Source organism: Melanotaenia boesemani, chromosome 19 (genome assembly GCF_017639745.1).
Source record: "Melanotaenia boesemani isolate fMelBoe1 chromosome 19, fMelBoe1.pri, whole genome shotgun sequence".
NCBI lineage: Eukaryota > Metazoa > Chordata > Actinopteri > Atheriniformes > Melanotaeniidae > Melanotaenia > Melanotaenia boesemani.
This window is the reverse complement of record NC_055700.1, coordinates 22,563,001-22,587,668: the sequence shown is the minus strand read 5'-3', so window position 1 is coordinate 22,587,668 and position 24,668 is coordinate 22,563,001. Positions and strand designations below refer to the sequence as shown.

Sequence of the window (24,668 nt, the reverse complement as noted above, 5' to 3'; positions counted from 1 at the left end):
AATTCATTTAAGCTTGAGGTATTATACCTTCAGGATCACAGAAAATTGTTTTCTTGCACATTCTATATTAAATTTGGCATAGAAAGACCCATATTTTAGCTGTCCATTTATCAAATGTAGGATTGACCAGATACCTTTCTCCAGGGGCGGACTGGCCATATGGAGTTTTGGGAGGTTTTCCAAAAGGCCAGTGTTCTAACATTGCATCCTACTCATCGAGATGGGCTACTTATGCCTTCTGCGCATGTGCACAACATGAAAACGTCATTTCAATTGTTGTAGAAAAATTACCAAGAGTCTGGAATGAGTAAAAGTATATAAGGTTTATTTCAGGAGAAGTATTGAATACAGAATTACTTGCAAGTAATGAGAGTGGTCGTCCCGACTCGCATGAAGTAAAGAGAGACTCTGGGGAGGCAAGAGGAAAAACAATAGTTATACATTTCTGTAGAAAGAATCCTCCCCCAACCCCAACAGTCCACTTACCTCCTTCAGGGCTGCATTGACAAAGTGTGAACCATTGTCAGATGAGACCTTAACTGGAATTCCCCATCTTGGAATGATTTCGGTCACCAGAGCCTTAGCCACGACTGAACTTGTGGCATGCTTAGCTGGAAAAGCTTCAACCCATTTTGACCACATGTCTACTATGACTAGACAATATGTCTTACCTTCTGCAGGTGTCAACTTAATGAAATCCATCATCACATGATCAAAAGGCTGATTAGGCGGTTCATGACCAGACAAGATGTTGGGCTGTATTGTAGCCTGCACAGATCAAACATTTTTTGCAGTAATTTTCAGCCACCACAGTGAAGCCTTTTGTGAACCAAAGGGATGTTATAGAAGATACCATCCCTCCTTTTGACACATGGTCCACCCCATGTGACAACTTAGCAAACCATGGGAAGAAATGACAAGGAAGGCAAGGTTTTCCATCAACAGAGCGCTAAATACCTGCAGAGTCAGGGGTGCAGGAGTTAGCCTTCCAGATGGAGTGTTTCTGTGGAGTAGAAAAAGACTGGATGTCCTGTAGAGAGCAAGGAGGAGAATTTTCTTCTTCTGTGACAGGAAATGAAGTGAGAGTGTGTGGGGAGGCTGACACTGCTACTTGCTTAGCAGCCTGATCAGCCAGGGCGTTACCACGAGCAACAAAGTAAGTATCTTTAGTGTGAGCCTGACACTTCACTACAGCGACCTCTGAAGGAAGAAGAATAGCATCAAGGAGAGCAGCAACCTGCGTAGAGTTCAGAATAGGCTTACCATCAGATTTGAGGAAGTTACGGTGATGCCACAGAGCACCAAAGTCATGAACCACACCAAAGGCGTAACGTGAATCAGTATACACAGTCAGAGACCTACCCTGTGCGAGTTTACAGGCCTCAGCAAGAGCGACAAGTTCAGCCGTCTGAGCAGAGAAGTGTGAAGGAAAAGAGCCAGAGAGGAGAACCTGATGCTCATCACAGACAGCAAAACCCACTCTGTTCTTACCAGAAGAGTCTCTGGAGGAGGAGCCATCACAGAAAAGAACAAAGTCAGAGTTAGGAAGTGGCTCATCAGATAAATCGGGTCTTGGAGTGCAGTACAACGTTTCACAGTGATGTTAGGCATGTCAAGAAGAACTGTGGTGTATCTCAGCCATCGAGCTGCAGACAGATGAGAGGTCTTTTGTTCAAGCAAAATGATGGATACAAAATGAGGAACAAAAACAGTTAGCTCACTGTAACCCACAATGTCACGCGATGCGAGTACAGCCTTCTCACATGCAGCCACAGCTCGCAGACAGCCAGGAAGACCTGCAGCAACAGAGTCGAGCTTGGAGGAGTAATAGGCCACTGGGCGCTTGTGAGAGCCGTGCTGTTGGAGGAGGACAGAAGACACGAAACCATGTTTTTCATCAACAAACTGAAAGAAAGGTTTGAACGAGCCTGGCAGAGCCAGAGCAGGAGCAGAACACAGCACTTGTTTCACAGAAAGAAAAGCCTGCTCAGCCTCTGGGGTCCACAGGAAATGGTCATGAGCAGACAGACCCTTACCATGTATGCAGGCAGCCAGGGGGGCCTCAAGCTCAGAGAAATGAGGGATGAAGGCCCGACAATACCCTACCATGCCGAGAAAGGACATCAGCTGTTTCTTGGTGACAGGTTTTGGTGCTTTCTGAATGGCCTCAATCTGTTTAGGAGCCAGGGCCTTGGTGGTGGCAGAAATGTGATGCCCCAGGAAGAGAACTTGAGGCTGGCAGAACTGCAGTTTGTGTAAACTGGCTTTATGACCCTCAGAATGAAGATGAAGGAGGAGGGCCAGTGTGGCCTCCTTGCACGAGGAGGCAGAGGGACAGCAGAGAAGAAGGTCATCGACATAACTTAACAAGACCACGCCCTCTGGAAGCCACAGGGAAGAAAGAGAATCTCTTAGAACCTCACTGTAGATTGTGGGGGACTCACGGTACCCCTGGGGAAGCCGAGTCCAAGTGTAAGGCTTCCCATTGAACTCAAAGGCAAACCAAAACTGACTGTCTGGATGAACAGGAACTGATGTAGAAGCATTAGCCAGATCTACCACAGAGAAATGTGTAGCAGTTGGAGGAATCTGTGACAAGATGGTGTGGGGGTTGGGTACTGTAGGGGAAGGTGGGACAACTACTTTGTTTACAGCTTGGAGATCTTGTACAAAACGCCAGTCAGGTTTGGTTGGAGGTTCACATGGTTTCATAACTGGGAAAATAGGAGTGCGAACAGGTGAATTTGGACAGGGAACAACAATTCCACTCCTAAGATGTGAATTGAAGACAGGCGTAATACCCTCCAAAGCCTCCGGTTTGAGAGGATATTGCTTCTGGCAGGGGTGGTAGTCAGATTTTGGAGTAATGACTACTAGGGGGCAGTTCTTAACCAGGCCCACATCATGAGGAGAAGTAGCCCACAAATCAAAGGGTACCTGAGAGAGAGCTGGAGGGACAGGTAGCAATGATGAGTCAGCAGAGGCATGTCAGAAAATCATCATCTACCAACTGAATACTTTTCTGGCAGTGAATCACAGAGAGCATGCTCTGCTTGAACACACCCAACAAAACTGCTGAGTCATGAGTGGATTGCCACTGAGACTCTCAGAGAGCAGAAGCTACAAAGGGCCCCAAATCCTTCCACTCAGCTGAGGGCGACTTGGAAAGAGACACATGTGAGGATGTGTGAAGTTTAAACAACTTCAGTTGGTCAGAGGTTAGTGAAACAGACAAAGCACACACACATTCATTCCAAAACATACACGTCACAGTCAGTCTGTCAGAGCTGTCCCTAAAAAAGATGTTTTCATACTGCTGGTCAGGACCATCAGGACAAAAATAGGATGTGCAATGTAAATCCCTTTCCCCTATCACATCCGCCCCTGGGGAGACTCTAGCTCTGCAGAGGGACAGCCAATGTGAAGAAAGAGGGGAGCTTCCCATTTTCCACTAATAAGCATAGCAGGGAGCTCTTGGGCTATATTTAACCATCATAAAATCTTTTTCCTCTGAGTCAGATCGTCAGAGTCAGATGATGAACATGATATGGCCAACCCCTGAGGCCCAGAGGAAATCTGAATGCCCAGTTTGCACATCAAATCATGGCCCAGTAGATTCACTGGACAAACTTTGGATAAAAGAAAGGAATGTGTAAATGGATGCTCACCTTGTACTGAGCAGGTTAAGGTCACCGTGAATTTTTCTTTATCATGATGGCCCCCGGCAGAAATGGAGATGACAGTCTTTCCACTGAATGGTGGAATGGGATTTAGGGTGTCTGCCTCGAGAACTGAATGAGTTGCACCACTGTCAGCCATAAAGGAAACAGGTTGATTATTCACAGACAATGTAAACAATGGAAACGCTTAAAAGCTGTATTAGTTAAATGAGCATATGTGTGTGTGTGTATGTGTGTGTGTGTGTGTTTCACTTCCCTCGACAGGTGCTGTAGCAAGAGCTGTGGTGGGTGGAGAAAAAGGCTCCTCTGGAGTCCTGCCTCCCGGGTCCGCCCCTCACTAAGCCTGCTGGTTTCCCTGTTGGTGGGTGGGCCCATGACCTCGAGGACACTCATTCCTCCAGTGTCCATATTGGCCACAGAGATGACACGCCCCATCCCGTTGTTGGCTGCTGCCTCTCCCTCGTCTTCCTCTGCCCATCCCACCTCTGTTGGAGTGCGGTTGATTCTGGAAGGTGAACAGAGTCAGAGCTGTTGACATCTGTCTGTCTTTCTTGGATTCAGCTTTTTTCTTGTTTCCATCCACATCATCTTGTGCGTGTTTAGCCTGACGTTGGAGCTCAGCCAATCCGGTCTCGTATCTCATCCCCACATACTGCCTTTTCACCACCTCCAACACATCTCTGTTCATCCCCTCAACGATCGCCTGACAAAGGAGGCGTTCCCATGGCCCTGGAGCATTCCCCAGGTCTCCCTCAGGGCGCTCCAAGCCAGTATGTCTGGTGAAAACAGTCTCACAGCGGTGCAGGAAAGCCTCCATGCGCTCATCTGGGCCCTGTACCAGATTTCTCAGGGCAGCCAGGTTCCCTCGATTAGGGAACTCAGTCTTTATGCCGTTACAGAGTGTGGTGATGGCATTTCTGTAGGTTCGATTTGTTTCATGGACCCAGTCTGGATTTTTGAGTCAGATGTTATCAGGGGGAAGGTGGGGACGGACCTTAGCCAGATCACTGGCAGTGAACACTTTAGCAAGGATCTTTCTTAGCTCAAGTCCAGTGGGACGGTGTTCACGGCAGAAAGCTTTCCATTCCTCGCTAGCTTTCTCACCATCTTCTGTGGGGTCAGGAAGATTTTTGGCATGTTCCATGATTTCAGAGGGAGACCAAGGGCGGTAAACCAGTATGGGACCGGTGGGTCCTGATACTTCCCCCATGGGGGCACTAAGGACTTCAGCGTCCTCATCCTCAGCAGTATTTTGTCCCAAAGATAGACCCTTCGCAGCCTGTCTAAGTCTGTGGAGTGGGGAGGCTGATGACACCTCCAGCCCATAGATCTTCCCGGACTTGGTGTGTGGAGGGCTGGCCATGTCTGCTGATGGTCTTTCAGTTCCCCCTGTAGCCTGGCCGTGGGTGGAGTCGGCAGGACCCGATGTCTCATCCCTTCGTCGGTCCTCTGAACGATCCTGCTGCTGCTGAGGCTGCTGTCGCTGTAACACCGGGGGGCAGGATTTCAGATCTGGTTCCAGCTTCAGCGCCTGTAATCGTCCCTGCAGTGAACGATATGGAGAGGGTCGTAAATGCCCTGAATGATTATATGGTGGAGGTGCACTAGGCAGGGATACATTATAACTCCTGTTTCCTATATCACCAGTCACATCTAATCCTCCACCCATTTCTTTTGTGTTTGCTTTTCTGTCTCTACATTCACTCGTTTTTTCCACATTTTAATACATATCTTATGCAGTTCCCACTTCTCTACATCTGCTGCCTTGATTTTCTTTTTTTCTTCTTTTTCTCATCCCAGTCCTTCTGTGCTGCCTCATTCAACTTATCTAATTCTTTTCTACTCAAACTCCCATTCTCTGGAAAACCATATTTCTCTGTCCAGTAAGTCATGCAGTCCATGCAGTTAGGTCCATATTTCTTTTTCATGTCTCTTAAAATTGGGAAGTCCCATTCACCCTCCTTCTCTTTACCAGCTGTGTTACCCATTATTTCAACTAGGACGTCTCCTGTCGGTTTTTTTTTAACTTCGAGTAGCCCACACTCAGGCACAAAAATGACTAAAAAGCCTCCTGTTTCCACTGAAGTTTTTACTTCAGCGCCGGACTAACCTACCCTACCTCTGTAGAATAGTGACCTATCCTGCTTTCACAGAATAGTGAAAAGCCTATCCTATTTTCATAGGATAGTGAGAAAAGGGTGGTAAATGGGAGTCCGATATGAAAACTTCTCACCGTACATGATTTGGGTGCTGCTCCACACGCAAACTTCGTTCTGGATATCAGCCACTTGGGGGTGACAAAGTGAATGTGTCTGAAACATTACTCTATGTCTGTAACTGTCTCCTAAACTAAATGAATTCTCTGCCATAGACCATCACTATGGAGGACCCTGTAGAGTGCTTACTGTTTATTACTCACTGGCAATTTATTTTATATTATTTATCTAAAGTATAACTATAATATCATTCCATTATTCCTGCCACTGCACAACTCTTCCACATTTCCTAATGGTGTTATTATTATTGTCATGCTGCTGTTAATCTAGAAAATAGATACCCAAAAATGAGAGTTTACTTCCTACATGTCTTCACCACCACCACCACTTGCAAAATGTGATGAATTTTGAAGGTGTTTGATCATTTTCTGGAGGCACTGAAAATTACTCCTAATCCTAACATACACTGATCTTGCTCTACATTGAGTGTTTTCTCTAAAAGTTTTTTTAAAAGCACACACACACATTATAGTAGTTTTTAAAACAAAACATTCTTTTATTCATCTGCTGCCAATTTGAGGAGTTTTTCCATCTGGTACCTGTTGATGTTCTTAAATGTCATGAGGATGTCAATTGTAACCCGTTTATTTTAAAGACAAAAAGTTGCTTAGTAAGATTGAAGTACATTGATAAAGATGTGAAAGTTAGATATAACTTAAACATGCTAACATGACAATGGTATAAAAAAATTGAGATTAGAGTAAGATGAAAGACATTTTTACCTAAAAATTGTTTTAGGTCTACCTCTGGAAACATGATATCAGTAATAAAATCCACATTCCTTAGATCATCACATACCAACTCCGAGGTCCCCCACCTGTAAGACAAAGAAAACAACTTACTCCACCAATTACAGAGTCCTCACACTTGTCTGGAAAAGTCATCACAGGGTCCGTCGGATAGTCGAACCTCGGATTGAGGAGGAGCAGTGTGGTTTTCGTCCCGGTCGTGGAACAGTGGACCAGCTCTACACTCTCTGCAGTGGATGGAGTTACAGTTGATAAGACACGGACTTTGAGTGTAGCATGGATTTATAAGCGTGTCCATTTAATTTATTTTATATTTAACATCCTTTAATCCTTCCATAATATTCAGGTTTTCTTTCATTTTTCAAAGATCTTTAGAAATGAACACTGCTAAATACTTCTTTTGAGTTTTCACAGGAATGCCAAACAAGTCAGTTGTAGAGTGGTCATGTATTGCAAGTTGCTCACATTTCCTTAAATTTAAATAAAGATCAGATGCTTTAGAAAAATCTGGATTATAGAAATAGGATTGTCTAACACTTTCAAGGGCTTTATGTCCACACTATTTTTTAAGAAAAAATGAGTTCAGAAGCCAGAATAAAAAGTAGAGGGGAGCAAGGACAGCGTTGTTGGATACCACGTACAACCCCAAATCTTCTACAAGTTCTACAAAGACGAGAAACTGAACTGTTTATATATCATGATACATCATGTTGACGATTTTTGACTAATTGTGAAGCAAAGCCACAATATTCCAAAGATTTTTAAAATAAAGGAATGTTCTGCTGGATCAAGAACAAAATGAATTCATTATCTTTAACCAAAATGTTATAGTCTAACAAATAAAAAAAAAACAGTCTAATATTGTTATGCATATGCATCTTTCTGAAAGCCTGATTGTGGGTAACTTATAATTTGTCTAATATCATCTTCATTTCCATTAGCAATAACTACTGTCAGTAATTTATAAACCACATTTAATAGAGCTGTTGGCCTGAGATTGTGAATATATTTAATCATTTTCTGATTTGGGTATTTAGGTAATAATGCTTTGCTTCATGGGGTCAACGCACCGTTTTAACAGATTCCATTAGGGCATTAAACACCAGCTCCTTAACATCTGCTCAGAAGACTTGGTAAAAGTCTGAGGTCAACCATCCTGACCTACAGATTTCCCCCATTGGCTTTTGGGTTTTATCATAGTGAGCAAACAATGGCCTGGTGCCTTACCCATCTCGAATGTTTATATTCTCAGTAATATAGTATGTAAATATATTTAGGCAAAAAACTGCTCATCTGAATGCATAATTAGGATGTTTTTAATATAGCAAATACCTCAGGCATATTTTGGGGTTATGGCTGCGAAGTGTACATAGGTGACAGTATCGTCAGTGTTACAACCTAGCAATCTTATCAAGATGATCTTAAGTATATATTATTAAGTATATATATATATGTGTGTGTGTCATAAGACAATAATAATAATAATAATAATAATAATAATAATAATAATAATAATAATAATAATAATAATAATAATAATAATAATAATAATTTGCTTTCGTCAATTGACCCTCACTAGTTTCCGTTACTGCGTAGCGTAACGCGCCTGCGCAGAGCCTCAGCACACTACACATTCCCCGCTTCTCCTCGTAGGTTTATCCTGTAGGCAAACCTGCAGAAGTAAGGCATTTGATTAAACTGTTCTCCGGGATCATTATTATTTATACACGCGCGGTTTGTCGTCCCGGTCGTTACGTGAAGTAACAAGTTGACCGTGAACCTGCATCAATCCCTGTAAGTATCGCCGTATATCTGAATCTTCATTGTCTGAATGGAGGGCCCATTCGTGGCAGCTTGTCAACAGCTTCAATGCATTTAAAGTAGGCGGCTGTCTGAAGAGGCTACCTTTCGGCTCCAATTAAAATTAGTGGATTTAAAATTAGATCGCAGTTTATGTCTTACAAATATCCCCCTCAATCTTTAGAGATGAATGTAGAAATCGTTACAATGTTATGTGTTTGTCAAAGTTAACTTTCAGCTAAGGTATTCCTTGTCGCCTTTTGTTATATGTTGCTTTCCGCATTTGTTTGATTTAAACAAACATGCGTTGGTAATATGAATTTGGAAACAGTACAAGATAGTTTTAACTTGTTGTATGAAGGGTTTTATGCATTTTCCCCCCATAATTTGAACCATTTTATGTTGGCTAGCTGAAACTAGCTAAGCTAGCTGTTTAGCTAAACGGGATCGCAGCCACAGGGATATTTAACCACTTAGCAAAACAATGTAGCTCTCCACTTTGCTAATCCATTTAAATACAGTTATGCTAGAAAACTTAATCAAACACTCCAAGCCTTATAATTCAGTCCCGTCTCTGAAAATGTCATTTTTTTAAGGAGTTGCTATCTCAAAAGATGTTAGCATATCTACTGATTTAGCATGCATGTTTAAAAGAGTAATGTTTATGAATGTTGTTTTCAGTCACCGGACTTAAGGCTTGTGTTTTGACTCCAAACATTGCAGATGTATAAATATTAACAAGTGAGACGAGAATTCTTGTCTATCTTTGAAATCGTTTACTGATTTTGCTGAGTCAAAGGTGTTTTTTTTTGTCTTTTCAGTTAGCGTGCAGTAGATGCTAATTTCCTCACCATGGCAACAGAGGACAAGAAACCAGAGACTGATACCAAACCTCCAGTTGTGCCATCAGCATCTGCTAGCCAAAGCAAGGTGTGTATACTTGGAAAGTCATTAGTGTTTCAGGTAACTCTCGTGTTACTTTTTTCATGTTAATCTGTGCATTTTAAAATATGAACAGCAAAGAGAAACATATTAACAAGTGTTTGTTGATGTACCACAAGTCAGATAATGTAATGTTATTTTCATCAACAGTCTGCGCCTGCAAAGCCAAACTACAGCCTGAAATTCACATTAGCAGGACACACTAAAGCTGTGTCCTCAGTCAAATTCAGCCCAAGTGGAGAATGGCTCGCCAGCTCATGTGAGTTCCTTTTCCAAACTTATTCAACATAAACTGTTTGTCTTCATCTCTTTTTCTTGGACGACTGTTTAGTTTAATTGGACTGCAGTGGTATCTCTACTTACACTTAAGTAATCGATTTCTATTAAACCACTTCATTTCTTTAACTAATCATTGCAGCTTCACTGTACATTGTTTTGTAAAGTAACCTGACTTTTTAAATTGAAAGCATACAGTTTATATAATTAATATAGACTTAGAGTGCAAACTGTCAGCTTTAATTTCAGCATATTCCCAACTGGAAGAAGAGTTTAGGCATTGCAAGTCTAAAAAGTTTTTTTTTTATTTTTTTTATTTTGTTTTTCATTTAACCCCAAAAAAATCAAAATGCAATTTATACAAAATAAATAAGAAGTTCAGCCTCAAATAACTCGTAGCAACACAAAACTAACTCAAACAAACTGACCTTAAAAAATTAGACAAAAATGGAAAATTAATTAGTGGCAGATGAGCCCACAAAAATGTGTAAAACACAAAACCAAACTGGAACTAACAGTAAAACCCAGTTTGTCTGTCCTTGATACTGGAGTGTGGTATGGGGCTCCGTCCTGTGGCCAACTGCAGGTTTTTTAGCCAAGGGGCTTCCAACAGCTGCAGTAATAAAAAAAAAAAAACAAAAAAAAAAAAAAACATTAAGTTAAGCAACTAATAAGTCATGACAAAACAATATAACCCAAAATGTGCGCGCCAGTTTTACAATATTTGTTGTCACTGACTAAATAAACTAATGCCAAACATCTGTATGTTGCTATGTAAATTAAATCTTATGTACAGAAACTAAATTTAAGTCTGCTTATAAAGCTGTTTATTGCAGATTAGCATATTTGTGTGGCTGTAGATGAAGCCATCACAATCATATACCTTTTTTTTTCTCTCGGTCATACGTCATCTGATTTCTAAGCAAGTCAAGCTAAAATATTTTGATGTGGAAACACTGCAGACTAATCAGAAAATCCTCACCTGTGGGTGGAGACAACTCTACAGCTTTGCACGACACACTTCCTCGTTCCACGAATTTGTCCAGAAAACAATAAGCAACCACGGCTAGCAAAAACACAACTGATGAAGTTTGGATTTTCTTTTTTTAAACTTCTCTGACTGGAGCTGAGCTCTGCAGCGCTCGATTGTTTGGATCACTTCCAGCTCATATCTAAAACTCTTCTGAACTAAAAGCCTCTTATGAACTCATTCAGCATGTCTGCTGGATCAGTGTAATGAAATAAACACACACAGTGAAGTTGTGTATCATGCCACGACATCACACGCTGCACTGAAAAACAGCTGATCCCCCTCATTGTGAGGGGATTCTGTCTGTAATGGAAAACAAAGCCAAATTAAACTGCACTGTACCTGGTAATAGAAAAACACCATCTTGGCCTCTTCCATGACATCATGATGGGTAAAACCTCATCTAGCCAAGCCAAGAAGACTCCAGCGAGTGATGTCATCATTGTCTAATGTCCCACAATGAAATGAAAAGACTTCATGACAGCGAATATGAAACAAGAACATATTAAAAAAAACTTAAACTGTCCCAGAATGATGGCAATGAAACATATCTGCAGTAGCTTGATGGTAGCTTGTATGACCTTTTATGGTGGCAGGATCAATTAAAAACGATGGAGTCTGCAGAAATCCCACCATAAATTGGACTCTGCTTCACAGAGCAGATGGACAATAACCCAAAACATGCTGCAAAAAAGACAAACATTAGACAGAGACCCATAAACAAAAGAGCGGCTGCTGTAAAGGCCTGGCAGCTCATCAAAGAACACTTTATAAAACACAAGATTAAAATTGTGCAAATTTCTGAACATTTCTGGAACTTTTTGGCAGATTTAGTTGCCATGTTTGTGTTTTTTGTGTCACAGCTGCTGATAAACTGATCAAAATCTGGGGAGCGTACGATGGAAAGTTTGAGAAAACCATCTCTGGACACAAACTGGTGAGTGAAACGGAATCGCATCTTTGCTATGCAGAAGATTGATTGTTTCTTGGCGAGGTTTTACCCACCAGGGATCGCTGCGACATGATGCGGTTCTTTACGGTTTTCTTGTGCGTCGATTTCTCCGCATGAATCTGCAGGGCATCTCTGACGTGGCCTGGTCCTCTGACTCCAACCTCCTGGTGTCTGCATCGGATGATAAAACCCTGAAGATCTGGGATGTGAGCTCGGTAAGGAAGCTCGTCACAGCCCAGATCTGTGTGTTACTGACATATGGAGCTGGAAACCTTGCAGACTCTCTGGGTTCATGTTTGAGGTTGAAGTTGTATCATTAACCATTTTTGTTCCTAAAATTCAGGGAAAGTGCTTGAAAACTCTGAAAGGCCACAGCAACTATGTCTTCTGTTGCAACTTCAACCCCCAGTCCAACCTGATCGTGTCTGGATCGGTGAGTACGGAACATTTTATTCATAAATGGACTGCAGATGTTTCACATCTGTTTGATGTTGTTTTTAAAAAAAAAATTGATTTACTTTTTGCTTGTAGTTTGACGAGAGCGTACGGATATGGGACGTGAAGACTGGGAAATGTTTGAAAACACTGCCGGCTCATTCTGACCCCGTCTCAGCTGTAAGCTTGTTTTTTTTTATTTTTTTTATTCTCAACATCAGACAAATCTTCTAGACATAGCATCACCACGGCAACAACCATCTGTCTGGGTTTGCAGGTTCATTTTAACAGAGACGGCTCTTTGATTGTGTCCAGTAGCTACGACGGCCTCTGGTGAGTCCTTTCTGCATCATAATTACAATAATGGGGTTCACTGGATCGCTGGACATCCTGTATCTGGGTTGTGCACGATCTGGAAGAATGTGTCGAGGAATGAACGATGCGAACAGCTTTCTTTCTATTCATCCGGCGCCTGTGTTTGTTCACCGTGCCGCCTAACGAGTCCCAATTAAATAAGTGTTTTGTTATTTCACAGCCGAATCTGGGACACGGCATCGGGGCAGTGTTTAAAAACCCTCATTGGTAAGATCAGTCACCTCCTCATTTGTGCCAGAAAATGTGTAATAAGTTCTTTTTGAAGCAAGACTGGAAAAGTGCAAAAAGGTTAATATTTTGAGATGATGATGCTGATTTTCTTCCTGTTTATGTCAGATGATGATAACCCTCCTGTATCCTTTGTGAAGTTTTCCCCCAATGGGAAATACATCCTGGCTGCTACACTGGACAAGTAAATGTGTTTTCTTTTATTTACCGGTTATGACCAGTTTTTACCTGCAGAGGGCAGCATAGCGCCATGATAGATTTCTAATAAATGCAACTCGTGTGTGTTTTCAGCACGCTGAAGCTGTGGGACTACAGCAAAGGAAAGGTAAACATCCTCTGATGGATTATTCTGACCACATTTATGCATCATAATCTTATTTATTTGTTTTTTAGTCTAATTTCCTCTGTGGAAATAATATACAATAGCTTGCAAAAATTTGGGCACCTATGTTATTTTATTAAGTCCACCTGGAAGTTTTGAGCTTTTTAAACACTGACACTATAGTTTTACGTTGTGTCTAACATCACTCACACACATTAAACCAGGTGTAAAGAAGTTCTGTCCACAGGAAGCTGCAGTCCTGCAAGTTTTAGATGTTTCCCTGTTTCTACACACCTGAATTCAAATGAATGAGTCACTGAGCTGAAGTTAATATGCTGTTTGAATCATTTAATTTGAAGCAAAAATTGATTAATGAAAAATAAAAGCAGGCGCACATCTAAAACCTGCAGTACCGCAGCTCGTGAGGACCGAACTTTTCCTACAGTCGCATCAACCCCTACACAAATCAAATTCATTAAAGAAATGGAAAAATATCACTATGGGGTCCCAGTAGGTTTTAATTTAGTCCCCTTTCCTGTTTTTATTTTATTCGATTTTCATTTAAAGCTGAAAACTAAAGAAAAAAAAACAAACCAAAGACTCATGGAGACATTAGGGTAGCTTGTTTTTAGCTTTTTGAAAACATCCCATGTGACTCTGTGCATGTGCAGATGTTAGACTGACATTGATGGCATGTAGTACTTAATGTGTTGTGGGTTTTTAAACTCATGATCCAACATTTGCTGCTTATAATTTTTTTATTTGACAAGTTGTTGTCCAACGTTTCAGTGCTTGAAGACGTACACGGGCCATAAAAATGAGAAGTACTGCATATTCGCCAATTTCTCTGTCACCGGGGGAAAGGTAGGAGCTTTTTTCTGCGTCTTTGTGCAGCTAAACGTAACTCGGAGCTGAAGTTAAGCGGCTGCTCTCTTGCAGTGGATCGTGTCGGGATCGGAGGACAACATGGTTTATATCTGGAACCTGCAGACGAAGGAGATCGTGCAGAAACTCCAGGGGCACACAGGTACAGCAGAGTCACTGCCTTACAGGACTGTGGGATAAGTAGAGCTGAACTTCATCATTTCCTTTATTTTCAGATGTTGTCATTTCCACCGCCTGCCACCCCACAGAGAACATCATCGCATCTGCGGCTTTAGAAAACGACAAAACCATCAAGCTATGGAAAAGCGACTGCTAAGCCCTTTTTGGATATTTTTTTTTTTTTTTTTTTTTTTTGGGGGCCATTCATCTTTTCTTTTTTACATTTTGGTGTAAAATGACCCTTTTTTTCTGACTGAGCTTCTGATGGATGCAGAGAGCTTTTAGCTAATAAAATCCTGCAAGGAGAGCCCAACTCTGCAGCGGACACAATCCCCTCGCCACATCTGACAATATGTGCCAGGTCCTCTGTATTAGAAAAAGGAGTGACTAAAAAAAAAAAAAAATTTCAAGCAAGTTCTGTTGCTTCTTTTTTTTTTTTTTTTTTTTTTTATTTTACACTGCTTTAGCCTTCATGTACAATAAATGTAATGGTTACTGGGCCTTTGTATGGTTTTTCGTTTCATCTTTGTCTGTAACTGTACATCGAAATGAGGTGACCTTTAGATCAGGCTTTGGGTTTAATTAAGTGAAGTTATGCAGTTATTTTTATTTATTCAGTTGCATTTTAATTTGTTTCCCCAACAATGAAATTTAGGCAAGATGTTTCCCCCAGTAAGCATCAAAAAATTACTTTTTATCTGATTTGTGCCCAATCTGCATAATGGACCAGGATTTGGCAGTTTTTTTTTAATCTGGAAAACAAGTACAATTTAGAAATAAAAAAAAAATAAAAAATTCTCCTGATAATCCAATTGAGGAAAATAACTTGTTTATGTCTCTTTTTTTTGCTCCTGATGTGTGCAACAAGCCAGGATTTGTTTAATGGTTATAAAAGAAAAACCCAGAAATGTCTTAATTTTTTGTTTTTAACAAAAAACAAGAAAAAAAAAACTTTTTAATTTAGCCGATTGCTTTGTACAGCAGCAACGAAACACAGCTGTGTTTTAGTATATGTACATGCCACTGATGTATTGCTTTTTTCTTTGAAATAAATGCTTTTATAGCTTATAGTCGTGCACACAAAGGCAGCAGCACCTGTTCTCTGTAGCTCATCGGATCTTTGTGGTATTCTTGTTTGCATTCAACAGTTATAATCTGCAACCTAATAAAAACTTGTTTTTGTATGTTTCACCTGATGGTCGTGTCTTGTTGGTATCAGAAATAAACTGGCATCGATCACTTTAAAGTTTTTTTTAATAACCTTTTTTTTCTGTCCATGAAAGAACATCAGAACAACCCACAAAGAGCAGATGACAAAATTTCATCTGCTTAAAAAAACAATATAATGAACAAAGACGGTTCCGTCTTGCAGCGACAGGCTGAAAAATGGCAAAAAAAAAAAAAGGCGACAAAGTGCCAAAGTCGACTGTTCCTCCCACATGACATTTTCAGTCTTGAAATTGAAGTAAGCTTTTCCACGACGAATATAACAGCCCACAGTAGAGAAGGGAAAGAACAGAGTACATAAGCAAGGGATAAAATTACCTTTGTACAAAAATAGATCATTTTTCCAAGTGTTTTTTTTTCTCTTGTTTTTCTTTTAAACTAGAACATTTTTACTGTCTATGCAACAAAGAAAGCAGTGATTGTGTCACAAGCTTGGCTTTTCCTGATTACACTGAACATACAATTGCTAAGCAACACACAGTTTGGAGGATTGAAAGTCTTAACCTTTTTTTTTTCTTCTCTATTCTTATTTTTCTCTCCATATTTTAATTTCTGAGGTCACATAAACGGCCGAGAAGCTGGTTGTTTTGAGTTGGCAGCTGCTGCAGTTCTGCTGGTTGATCAGGGTTCATTTCATTGAGATTTAAATGCAACCCCCCCCCCCCCCATATTTGTGATAAAAAAACAAAACAAAATTTGGTCTGAAAATTTTTTCTCCCTCTTTTTGATTTTGGAAATACTCAAGAAACAGATCTGCCGATATATATTTATAAATATATACACATATACATATTGACAAAATAGAGCTTTATGTTATAAAGCATTCATGTGGGTGATCATGTCTTTATCTTTTTTTTTTTAGAAGATCCACATCTGTCCATTTTCTGCAGGGGGGCTGGATCGAGATCTTGCATCCTCTTTATATGGCTTAAGACACCTGCAGCCACTGATCACAGACAGCTGGAGAGGAAGTGACATCAGACTAAAGATATATTCACTTTAACATTTTGATTGTTGATCAGCTTTTTTGATTAAAATCAGCCTCTTAAAAAAGTCGTCATCTTCTGCTGTTACAGAAAAATCTTTGTTTTAACAGAACACCCCCCTCCCTCCCCCACATCCATAAAATATAAATACTGTAAACTGAGCTCAAGCTGGCAGTTAATACTGTCACCTGGTTAAGATGCGAGTACAGGCCACCTCACCGAGGGCTATTGGGTAACAACGGACCAGATAAATGTTATTGCTACTTTTTCAGTGTTTTAACAAGCCGAGGCTGATGTTTTCCCTCCGATCCGAAGCAGCGATGATCACAAAGTGCCGTCTATTTGTCTGATTTAAAATACTTGGGAGGAAAAATTCAAGTAGTTGCGCTGCTCTTCCACCAGAGGGAGCCGGCAGCTCTTCAAACTGCCAGCACGTCGCCTCACTTTCTCCTCTCCCAACCTTTGCTCACACCCAAAGTAAACTCAAAGTAAACTGTGGAGCCTCTTGACATTTCAGAGCTGGGGGGGGGCTCGTGAACACTGATGGTATCAGTTTCACGAGGTGAAAAACTTACAAATTCCCAGCATGCAGATGCTTTCTTTGAAGTAGCTGACCTCCAAATAATGATAAAAATTTGATATGTGGCATTTGTATTCAAAGTTAGTGTTTTTTGGAGTCTAGAAAGAGAAGTGATTTCAGTTTTTATTTATCAGTTAGTGTGGTTAAAAAAACATGTACAGTGACCCGCTAATGGGATTAATCTTTTAGGTTTGATTTTTAAGATAATTTTTACCTAAAAAGAAACCAATCTTGAGGTGGAATTTGGTTGCTCTTAGATAAAAGTGACATTTATAAAACCCACTTTCATTTAGTTTTAAAATACATGATCAATTTTTAATTTAAAGTTTAAAAAATTGTAATGTAAAGTGATATCATATTTACATTTATCTGTCAGAAATGAAATGGTGGGGGAAAAAATGGTGGTTTGAAGACTCCACATGCTCACTCGTTCTGCTTTGATGAAAAAACATAAAAACACAGTGCTCAGGTTTTGGTGTGTGTGTTGTTTCTAAGGTCCAGAGTGTGTAAAGGTGCTCATGAAAGTGCGGTGAAAATAAAGTAGGGGGCCGAAAAAAGAAAAAAGAAAAAACTTAGCTAAAATGTGCTGAAGCAGATCTCTCAGACACTAAACCTGGTGAGTAAACCAGAACAGAAAAAATGTGAACAGTGTGGACGGCCACCTCGCAAACACCCGTTCTAAAAAATACCAAACCGGTCGTGTTTGAGTCGCTCCGAGGACAATCTTTGGAAATGCACTCGATGCATAGTTTTGCAGCAGCTGCAGCATTCAGAGAAAAGCAGAGCTGAAAAGAAACGAGGATAAGGACCACAAAGCACATCTATACAGAACATGGAGATATTTAACATTTCAGTTCAACTTAAATGACACTTGGTCGTCTTAGAGAAGTGCACAGTGTGTGTGTGTGTGTGTGTCCCTCTGAGGAGGAAAAGGATTGAGGCGTTCCTAACTGGGCTGGGGGCCAAATTCCACCTCAGAGGTCGATTACATCAACATCAGCTCTCTGCTTAGAAACTCCACTCCGCTGTCATGAGGTTAAGTGCCAAGTAACAAACAAATAAACAAACAATGGCTCTGCTGCGACGACAAACACTCCTCCTGCATCTTTTATCCAAACGAAGCCTAAAAAACCTTGAAAATAAAAAGAAGGTCCGAGCGATGGAGACAGAGGTAATTGTGCATTCTCCTGGAAAAGTGAAAAACTAAAAACACTTTCAATACTGCGTACGGCTGTAAGTTTCTGTAAAAACAGAACATGAGGTTGTTTTTGAAAAAGCCAGAACCCCGTTGGAGGGGTCGGGGTGGGGGTGGAGGGGTTGTTATGTGGTGTGCTGAAATTCACAGGAAACTAGAAGTTGGGAGGGCAGAACGGTGGCGTTTCCTCACAGGTGAGACCGGGCGCTCACCTTTTCCACCACCCAAGTGCATCAGCCCCTCCTCGTGGGGCTGTGTGGAAACGAAAATGTTGGCAAAAGCTGTTCCTGCGCCACCTGGATGCCTCAAAGAGCATCCGATGATGCTCATGTAGCATAAAGCTAATAGGCTGAACATGAACAGCTCTTCCAACTCTTACTCGAGGGCTGATTTGTGGACTAATTGCGACATCCTCTTCTGTGTTGCACAGTACTTGTACAGTAAGACATGGTTGGATCTGCTGGAACTGGGGGGAGACCTGAGGTTTGTGAGCGCCTGAAAAGTTTTGTGAAGCCATCTCCAGAACGGTTAGTGCAAGACCCGACGTTTTCAGTCGAATCGAACAGAACAGAGGAGTTCCTTTAGGCGGATGGGCTCGTCTTGTTCCCCCTCCACCATCCAGGCCTGAAAGACAGCGCAGACTCAGGTCTGGTTGGAGACAAAATAAAAAAAAAAAAAAAAAAAAAAAAGAAAATGGCACCCCCCCCAGAGATTCCCGAGAGTCTACGATTGTCCCGATCACAAAGGCTGAGTGTCCAAACATGACATCATTGCTGTTTTGGTGAATATACCTGCAAGCTTTACTGTGGCTGTTAAAACCTGATCATCTCTCAAGGCTCAATGTTCTGTCTTATCGTCCATCCACATTTCATTCCACTGTCACTGTTGTGTGATTATTCATTTATATATTTCTTATTTATATATTTTTACACAGTATAAAACAGACCCATAAGCATGATGGACTCCTTGATTTGAACCCATCAAAGGGAGTCAGAAGGGATTAGATGGGACTGAGGGAAGGACAGAGCGAGGAGGGGAGGGTGAAGCTCTCCATCCAAAGTCTTAATATCTGTCCCTTGCTAGAGATGGACTTTTAATAAAAAGCCCAGCTCCCGATCCGAGGCTGCCAGACGATGTGTGTGAGGAGGGTATGAGGAAGATGGGGGGGGGCGGCTGAGGAGGAACACTGCTATTATGTCATTTGATGCGGAGCTTCTAGCATCTCCATGAGGAACGTGTCGATGGGTGTGTCGCCGATCAGCTTGAAGAAGAACAGGTGCTCCAGACACTTGAGCCCGATGGAGCGCAGCGCTGGTAACCGCAGCAACAGTTTGGCAAATCTGTTCACAAAGAGAAAACCCAAAAGGTTAGTACTAACTAGCAACTGAGGACTTGAAGATTAACGATGTTTGTCTGTGTGATTCCGTTTGTGGATCTACTTTAAGTTGCTGAGCTGTGCACAGTTAAACTCAGTAAGTGCACAACAACGTCTCCATGTCTGCGGTTTGAATCCCACCTGCCCGGCTGCTCGGGGTACTTCTGTTTGCAGTAGGCCTCTAAAGATGCGTAGACTTTCTCTCTTAGGGATTCCACTTCACCCGGGTTGGACAGACCTTTAGAGTCTGTGGAGATACACAATGAGAAGTAACGTAATTTATCTCAAGTCTTTTTCCTAGAATCTAGATTCCCAAAACAGTTGGGATGCTGCGAAAAATATAAATAAAACAGAATGCAATGATGTGCAAATCTCATACTTTGTTCTCAATAGAACATAAAGAACACATATGTTGAAACTGATAAATTTTACTATTTAATAGGAAATATAAACTATTTTTAATTTGTTTAAAAGCAACATGTCTCAAAAAAGTGTGAACAGGGGCAGCAAAAGGCTGGAAATGTAACTGGAACAAATAAAATGCAACTGGAGGAGCAAATGACAACTAATGAGGTTAATTGGCAACAGGTCAGCAACATGACAGGGTATAAAAGGAGCATTTCAGAGAGTTCAAAAGGCTGCATCTCTCATGGTATGGGGTTGCATTAGTGCCCATAACTTAAACAGCTTACACTTCTGTGAAACTCCATCAGTGCTGAAAAGTACATGGAGGCTTAACGGCGACATCTGCTCCTAACCAGATGTCTGTTTCAGCAAGACAATGCTAAAGCACATTCTGCATCCATCACAACAACACGGCTTCGCAGGAGAAGAGTCTTTAGAGGGTTTATGATATTTGCAAATCACTGCATTTTATTTTTATTTACATTCTACACAGCATCAGTGCTAAAGGTCACCTTATATCAGCTTACAAAAATTACTTTTGTAAAAAGGAATTTCAAAAATTCAATTAGCACAAAAACACATTCACATGCTAAAATGGAAAAAAATTAACATTTTTATCAAGGTTTATGTAGTCTGTGCTCTAATATCAGGTTAAATCCTCAGCAGATAACAGCATTGTTTATTTTAAAAGCACCTGCATACAGGTTGTAACCTACACACTGAGTTTTAACCCCGAAGGCTCAGCACGGCAATGGGTCAGCACATTCTGGGTTAACCCAATTAAAGCTGTAATTTCCAAGCTGCGCCAATTTCAGCCTCCGTTAATGATGCGTCTTTGATTCGCAACACAAACACGTCATTGATCAACATTTTTTGGAGAACAAAGTGCTGCGCCGACAGCCAACAATGAAAGAACATTTGTTATTAATGGCTGGACCAGATCGTGCAGTGTGGGAAAGGAAAGACTGAAGGCCCTTTTAGCCTGGCTGTCCCCCCCCGCCCCTTCACAACTCTCGGCCTTTTTGCTGCCTCAGTCACACCGGTCCTGCAAACCGCTAATTAACAAGGACTCAGGCGGAAAAAGTGAACTGAAGCCAGTGGGCCTGGATGTGGCCAGAGCAGAATGTGCAACACAGAGGAGTAGTGTGTCTGGCATGAGCGGATCCACGGAGGGCCCGTGCAGGGATGGAGGGAGGCTCCTGCATGGAGTCATTAAAAACCATTCAAGGCAGGTTGTGATAAACACAGATGCTGTTTGGTTTGATAAGGTGGCACATGTCCCGGCGAGGCTAAATTTAAGAGTTCTTTTTAGGCCTAATTAGAAAAAGAAATCCGAATTTATCAGCTAAATTCACATAAATGAACTAAATGAGAAATTTTAACAGCTGCAGAAAATAAAAGCCCACGTTTAGCATGATTACCTGGGTTGAAAAGGACGATAGCTCGAAGGCACCCCAGTTCGGTCTTGTCCATCTGCATGTCCCTCATCTTTGACACCAGTTCGGTGAGTACTCTGCACACACACACAAAACAATTTAGATCAGTGGCTCATTAAAATCAGGCTTAAATCTTGGCTACTGTTTAACGTCTGACGAGCAAACAAGTTCCAGGAAAATAAAGATCACAGGAAACCACTTGAATCTAATTGCTGCATTTTCATTTTCTCTTTGCTTTCATACATAAAAACATGTTTTCCACCACTGTCCAGCTCACATGTATTTAAAAAAAACAAATGCAAACAAACAATACAGTGAGCCCACATGGGCAGACTTAGATCAGTGGAAAAGTTTACAACCCTGCAGAGTAATTATATTTAGTACGTGGTTTTCATAAAAGGAAAGCCGCAGAGTAAACACAAGCTGCAATCGAACACCACACACTGTCTGTGTGTGACGTCACTGGTGGGTGTGCCGGTGTGAGGAGTCGTTCGAACTCCTCACCCCACTCTGACTCGGTCACACCCTCTCTCCCCGCCGCTCGTTACCTCCCTCCTCTCTCACTCCGTTTCTTTCTAGCCCTCGCACTCAGATAGTAAAGTCAATTGTGGCTCTTAATTCATTCTGATTCAATTTTCTCAGAAACAACAGAGCTGCAAAAGAGAAAGGAAAGAAAAAAAGAAAGCAAGAGAGAAAAAGTGTGTGAGTTAATCAGTCTCTTCATTTGTATGGGGGGTGTAGATAAGGAAACATAATCAGTTCCCTGTGTCTTAATGCAGAGATGGAATATGTCCTGTGGCTGTCAACGTGCAGGCTGCTGAACGGAGAGGCCGAGGCTCTGTTAACGGCTGGAGCTCAATTTTCATTTCCAGTCATCGAATCTAAACAACAACATGGGAACATTTCATATTCTGTTTCAGTCTCAACCTGAACTCAATTCAGATTTTTATCTTTTTCAGTAGTCTTATGAGCCCCGCGCGGCTTTGCTTTAGAAATTTCTCAACTTTTTCTTGATTAAAAAATTCAACTGCAGTCATCTTTGCATGGGTAATATATGCTTCTGGTTGGGTCACTCCTGGACTTCTTCGCTTCTCAGCCTGAAGATATTAGGCACTGCAGACCTATTCTGCAGTGCCTAATATCTACAACCTTAATATCTACAACCTAATTTCCATGCTAGAACACATATTGTGGGCAGCTTCCACATCTGTGAAGGCTCTATTGATGGTAAAAAGTACAAATAGATGTTTTAGAGCAACATCTGCTCCCATCCAGACGTCTCGTTCAGGGAAGGCTTTGCTTATTTCAGCAAGATAATGTTAAACCACATACTGCATCCATCACAACAGCATGGCTTTGCATGAGAGTCCGGGTGCTGAACTGGCCTGCCTGCAGTTTAGACCCAGTTCCAGGACTTTTGTGTTACTAAAATCCTGCATCAGACCAGAAAGGGACAACATTCCTCTCCTAAAACTCCAGCAACTTGTCTCCTCACTTCCCAGACGTTTACAGTTGTTAAAAGAAGAGAAAATGCTACAGAATGGTAAACACCACCCTGTTTCCACCCATCTTTTCTTCTATCCAACTTCCCACAGATTCCCACAGAATCAGGGATTTTCATTTTCCCTGATTTCTTTAAGACACACTACTGGAAAATAGAAACGTACAACTCAATCTGCTTTTCAATCTGGCTTCTCTACCATGATGGCCTGATGAGTGGATTGCTGTACAGATGGCTTTCCTTTCGTAAGATGCTCCTCAAATGAAATTGTTTTTAGAGAAGGGTTGGTTGTCGGTTTCCTGTCTTTTTGTCCCTCTTACCTCGTCTTCCACTTGAGAAAGAAGGATGGCTAATGCGCTTCCCTCAGTTTAATTCATTCTTGATTACGTTTAAATTAATATCATGAGCCACAATTGCTTGTTTCATAAACAGTCGGAGGAGAGTTTTTTTCAGATTTTAAGATAATAAGTAAAGAGTTAAGCAATAAGTAAAGAATTGGCTTTTCAGTAACTTTCCATAGTTGTGATGCTGCTGAACTCGCACTGCAGACTCGTGATATTGCACACTCACCGACTTCACTGAGACTGAACTTTGTTGAATGGATCATCTGACATTTTCTGAGCATCTCAGAGTTTCTCTGAGACCCCTGATGCACCCATGTGTACATATTTAATATACTGGAGTCAATCTCTTCCTGTGCTGCTTAGCCCTCAACAAGGAATCCTTGTAATTTTAAGTCATTACACTGTAAGAAATCTAAATGTCACATGCTGTCCAAAAACAAATGAAAGTTCTTTTGTAAAAGACTCATTATAATAACAAAATTTAGCAAAAAAACAAAGATTTCTCACTATGGATTAAAAACGATAGTAAATCACCCAACACTGACAGAGAATTCATTGCAATAAAAATAACAACTAACATAGTTATATGTGGTTAAAAAAAAAAAACATCACAAAGAACCATAAAGTTCAGTAATATGGTAATAACCTGTCAAAGATGGCTCCGACTCCAGCGCTATGGGCGCTGTTGCGGTGGACGTGCAGCCCTGTCGCCAGCAGAATCCCGTCTTTTACTGCTATTGAACGGTGCGAAAACGATGCAATAAGGAGTTCATTCCAACCTGAGGCAGAAATAAGAAGGGGGATTGTGAAGAAGCATGAAAATGAAGAAAAAAATGCCAGTAACAAAGTTCACACATTCAAGCAAAATTAAACTGACAACAAAAGGCAGAATTCCAATGAATCAATTACGCTGCACCATAAAAACCCCGCAGCTTTCTCAGGCACAAGCATCAGGTTATTACTAAGACATTTGAATCATGCTTTCTAAGCAGACAAGCGTGTAAAAGGGATGAACTGCGCCTGCCATCACAATAAAGACAACAGGCTTGATGTGCCAAAGCAGGGGGCCTGACACCGGGAGCAGATGAAGGCACAAGACGCCGCTGTGTGAGCGACAGGGCTCCTTTAACTGTTCTGCCTGGCAACACTCGCCTCTTCTCTCCACAGCTGAGCTGGCTATGAGAGGAGCTGGGATGCTTTTATCTGTGATACAGCAGAACTAAAGTGGTTATTTATAGAAAAAAACCTGAGAGCTGAGAGAATACGAGCTCTGCAGAATAATGTCTTCCTCCACTTTGCTTAAGTCTTTCCATCATTGTATGTGCAAAAGACAAGGAATGATGGAGCATTTTTGTTATTCTTTTTGGATGGAGAATATGATGGTGTAATCTGGAGCGACAGGCAGGGAACAAGGCAATGTGTAGAGAGAACCCAAAAGACCTTCCTGCATGTGACATTAGTGAATGTAGCAGAAGTGACAGATGATTCACTCTTCCATGTTGCTGCCTCT

General features: G+C 41.3%; 3 protein-coding genes across 6 annotated transcripts in view; 1 reads left to right on the top strand and 2 right to left on the bottom strand.

Annotated features, from left to right (window-relative positions):
- Nucleotides 1-750: 750 nt before the first annotated feature.
- Nucleotides 751-5,958, bottom strand: LOC121630129. The gene is made up of 5 exons (XM_041970219.1): nt 5,914-5,958; nt 4,290-4,296; nt 2,107-2,381; nt 1,492-1,857; nt 751-1,237 (listed from the first exon to the last, which is right to left on the bottom strand). Exons 3-5 carry the CDS (start codon nt 2,122-2,124, stop codon nt 950-952), a joined length of 672 nt encoding a protein of 223 aa, XP_041826153.1. The 5' UTR covers nt 2,125-2,381; nt 4,290-4,296; nt 5,914-5,958; the 3' UTR covers nt 751-949.
- A 2,356-nt stretch (nt 5,959-8,314) lies between these two features.
- Nucleotides 8,315-15,300, top strand: wdr5 (WD repeat domain 5). Its single transcript, XM_041970416.1, has 14 exons — nt 8,315-8,499; nt 9,327-9,435; nt 9,598-9,706; nt 11,617-11,690; nt 11,831-11,920; nt 12,049-12,138; nt 12,237-12,320; nt 12,418-12,473; nt 12,676-12,722; nt 12,852-12,927; nt 13,035-13,068; nt 13,855-13,929; nt 14,005-14,092; nt 14,166-15,300. The coding sequence occupies exons 2-14, from the start codon at nt 9,358-9,360 to the stop codon at nt 14,264-14,266; spliced, it is 1,002 nt and encodes a 333-aa protein (XP_041826350.1). The 5' UTR covers nt 8,315-8,499; nt 9,327-9,357; the 3' UTR covers nt 14,267-15,300.
- Nucleotides 15,301-15,705: 405 nt separating this feature from the next.
- Nucleotides 15,706-24,668, bottom strand: part of rxraa (retinoid X receptor, alpha a) — a 115,223-nt gene continuing 106,260 nt past the window's right edge. For all 4 annotated transcript variants that reach the window (XM_041970411.1, XM_041970412.1, XM_041970413.1 and 1 more), the window contains exons 8-11: nt 23,805-23,937; nt 21,299-21,390; nt 19,614-19,719; nt 15,706-19,437 (exon numbers count right to left, since the gene is read on the bottom strand). In XM_041970411.1, coding sequence (XP_041826345.1) covers nt 19,290-19,437; nt 19,614-19,719; nt 21,299-21,390; nt 23,805-23,937 — 479 coding nt within the window. In that variant the 3' untranslated portion in view covers nt 15,706-19,289. The remainder of the gene's footprint in view (nt 19,438-19,613; nt 19,720-21,298; nt 21,391-23,804; nt 23,938-24,668) is intronic.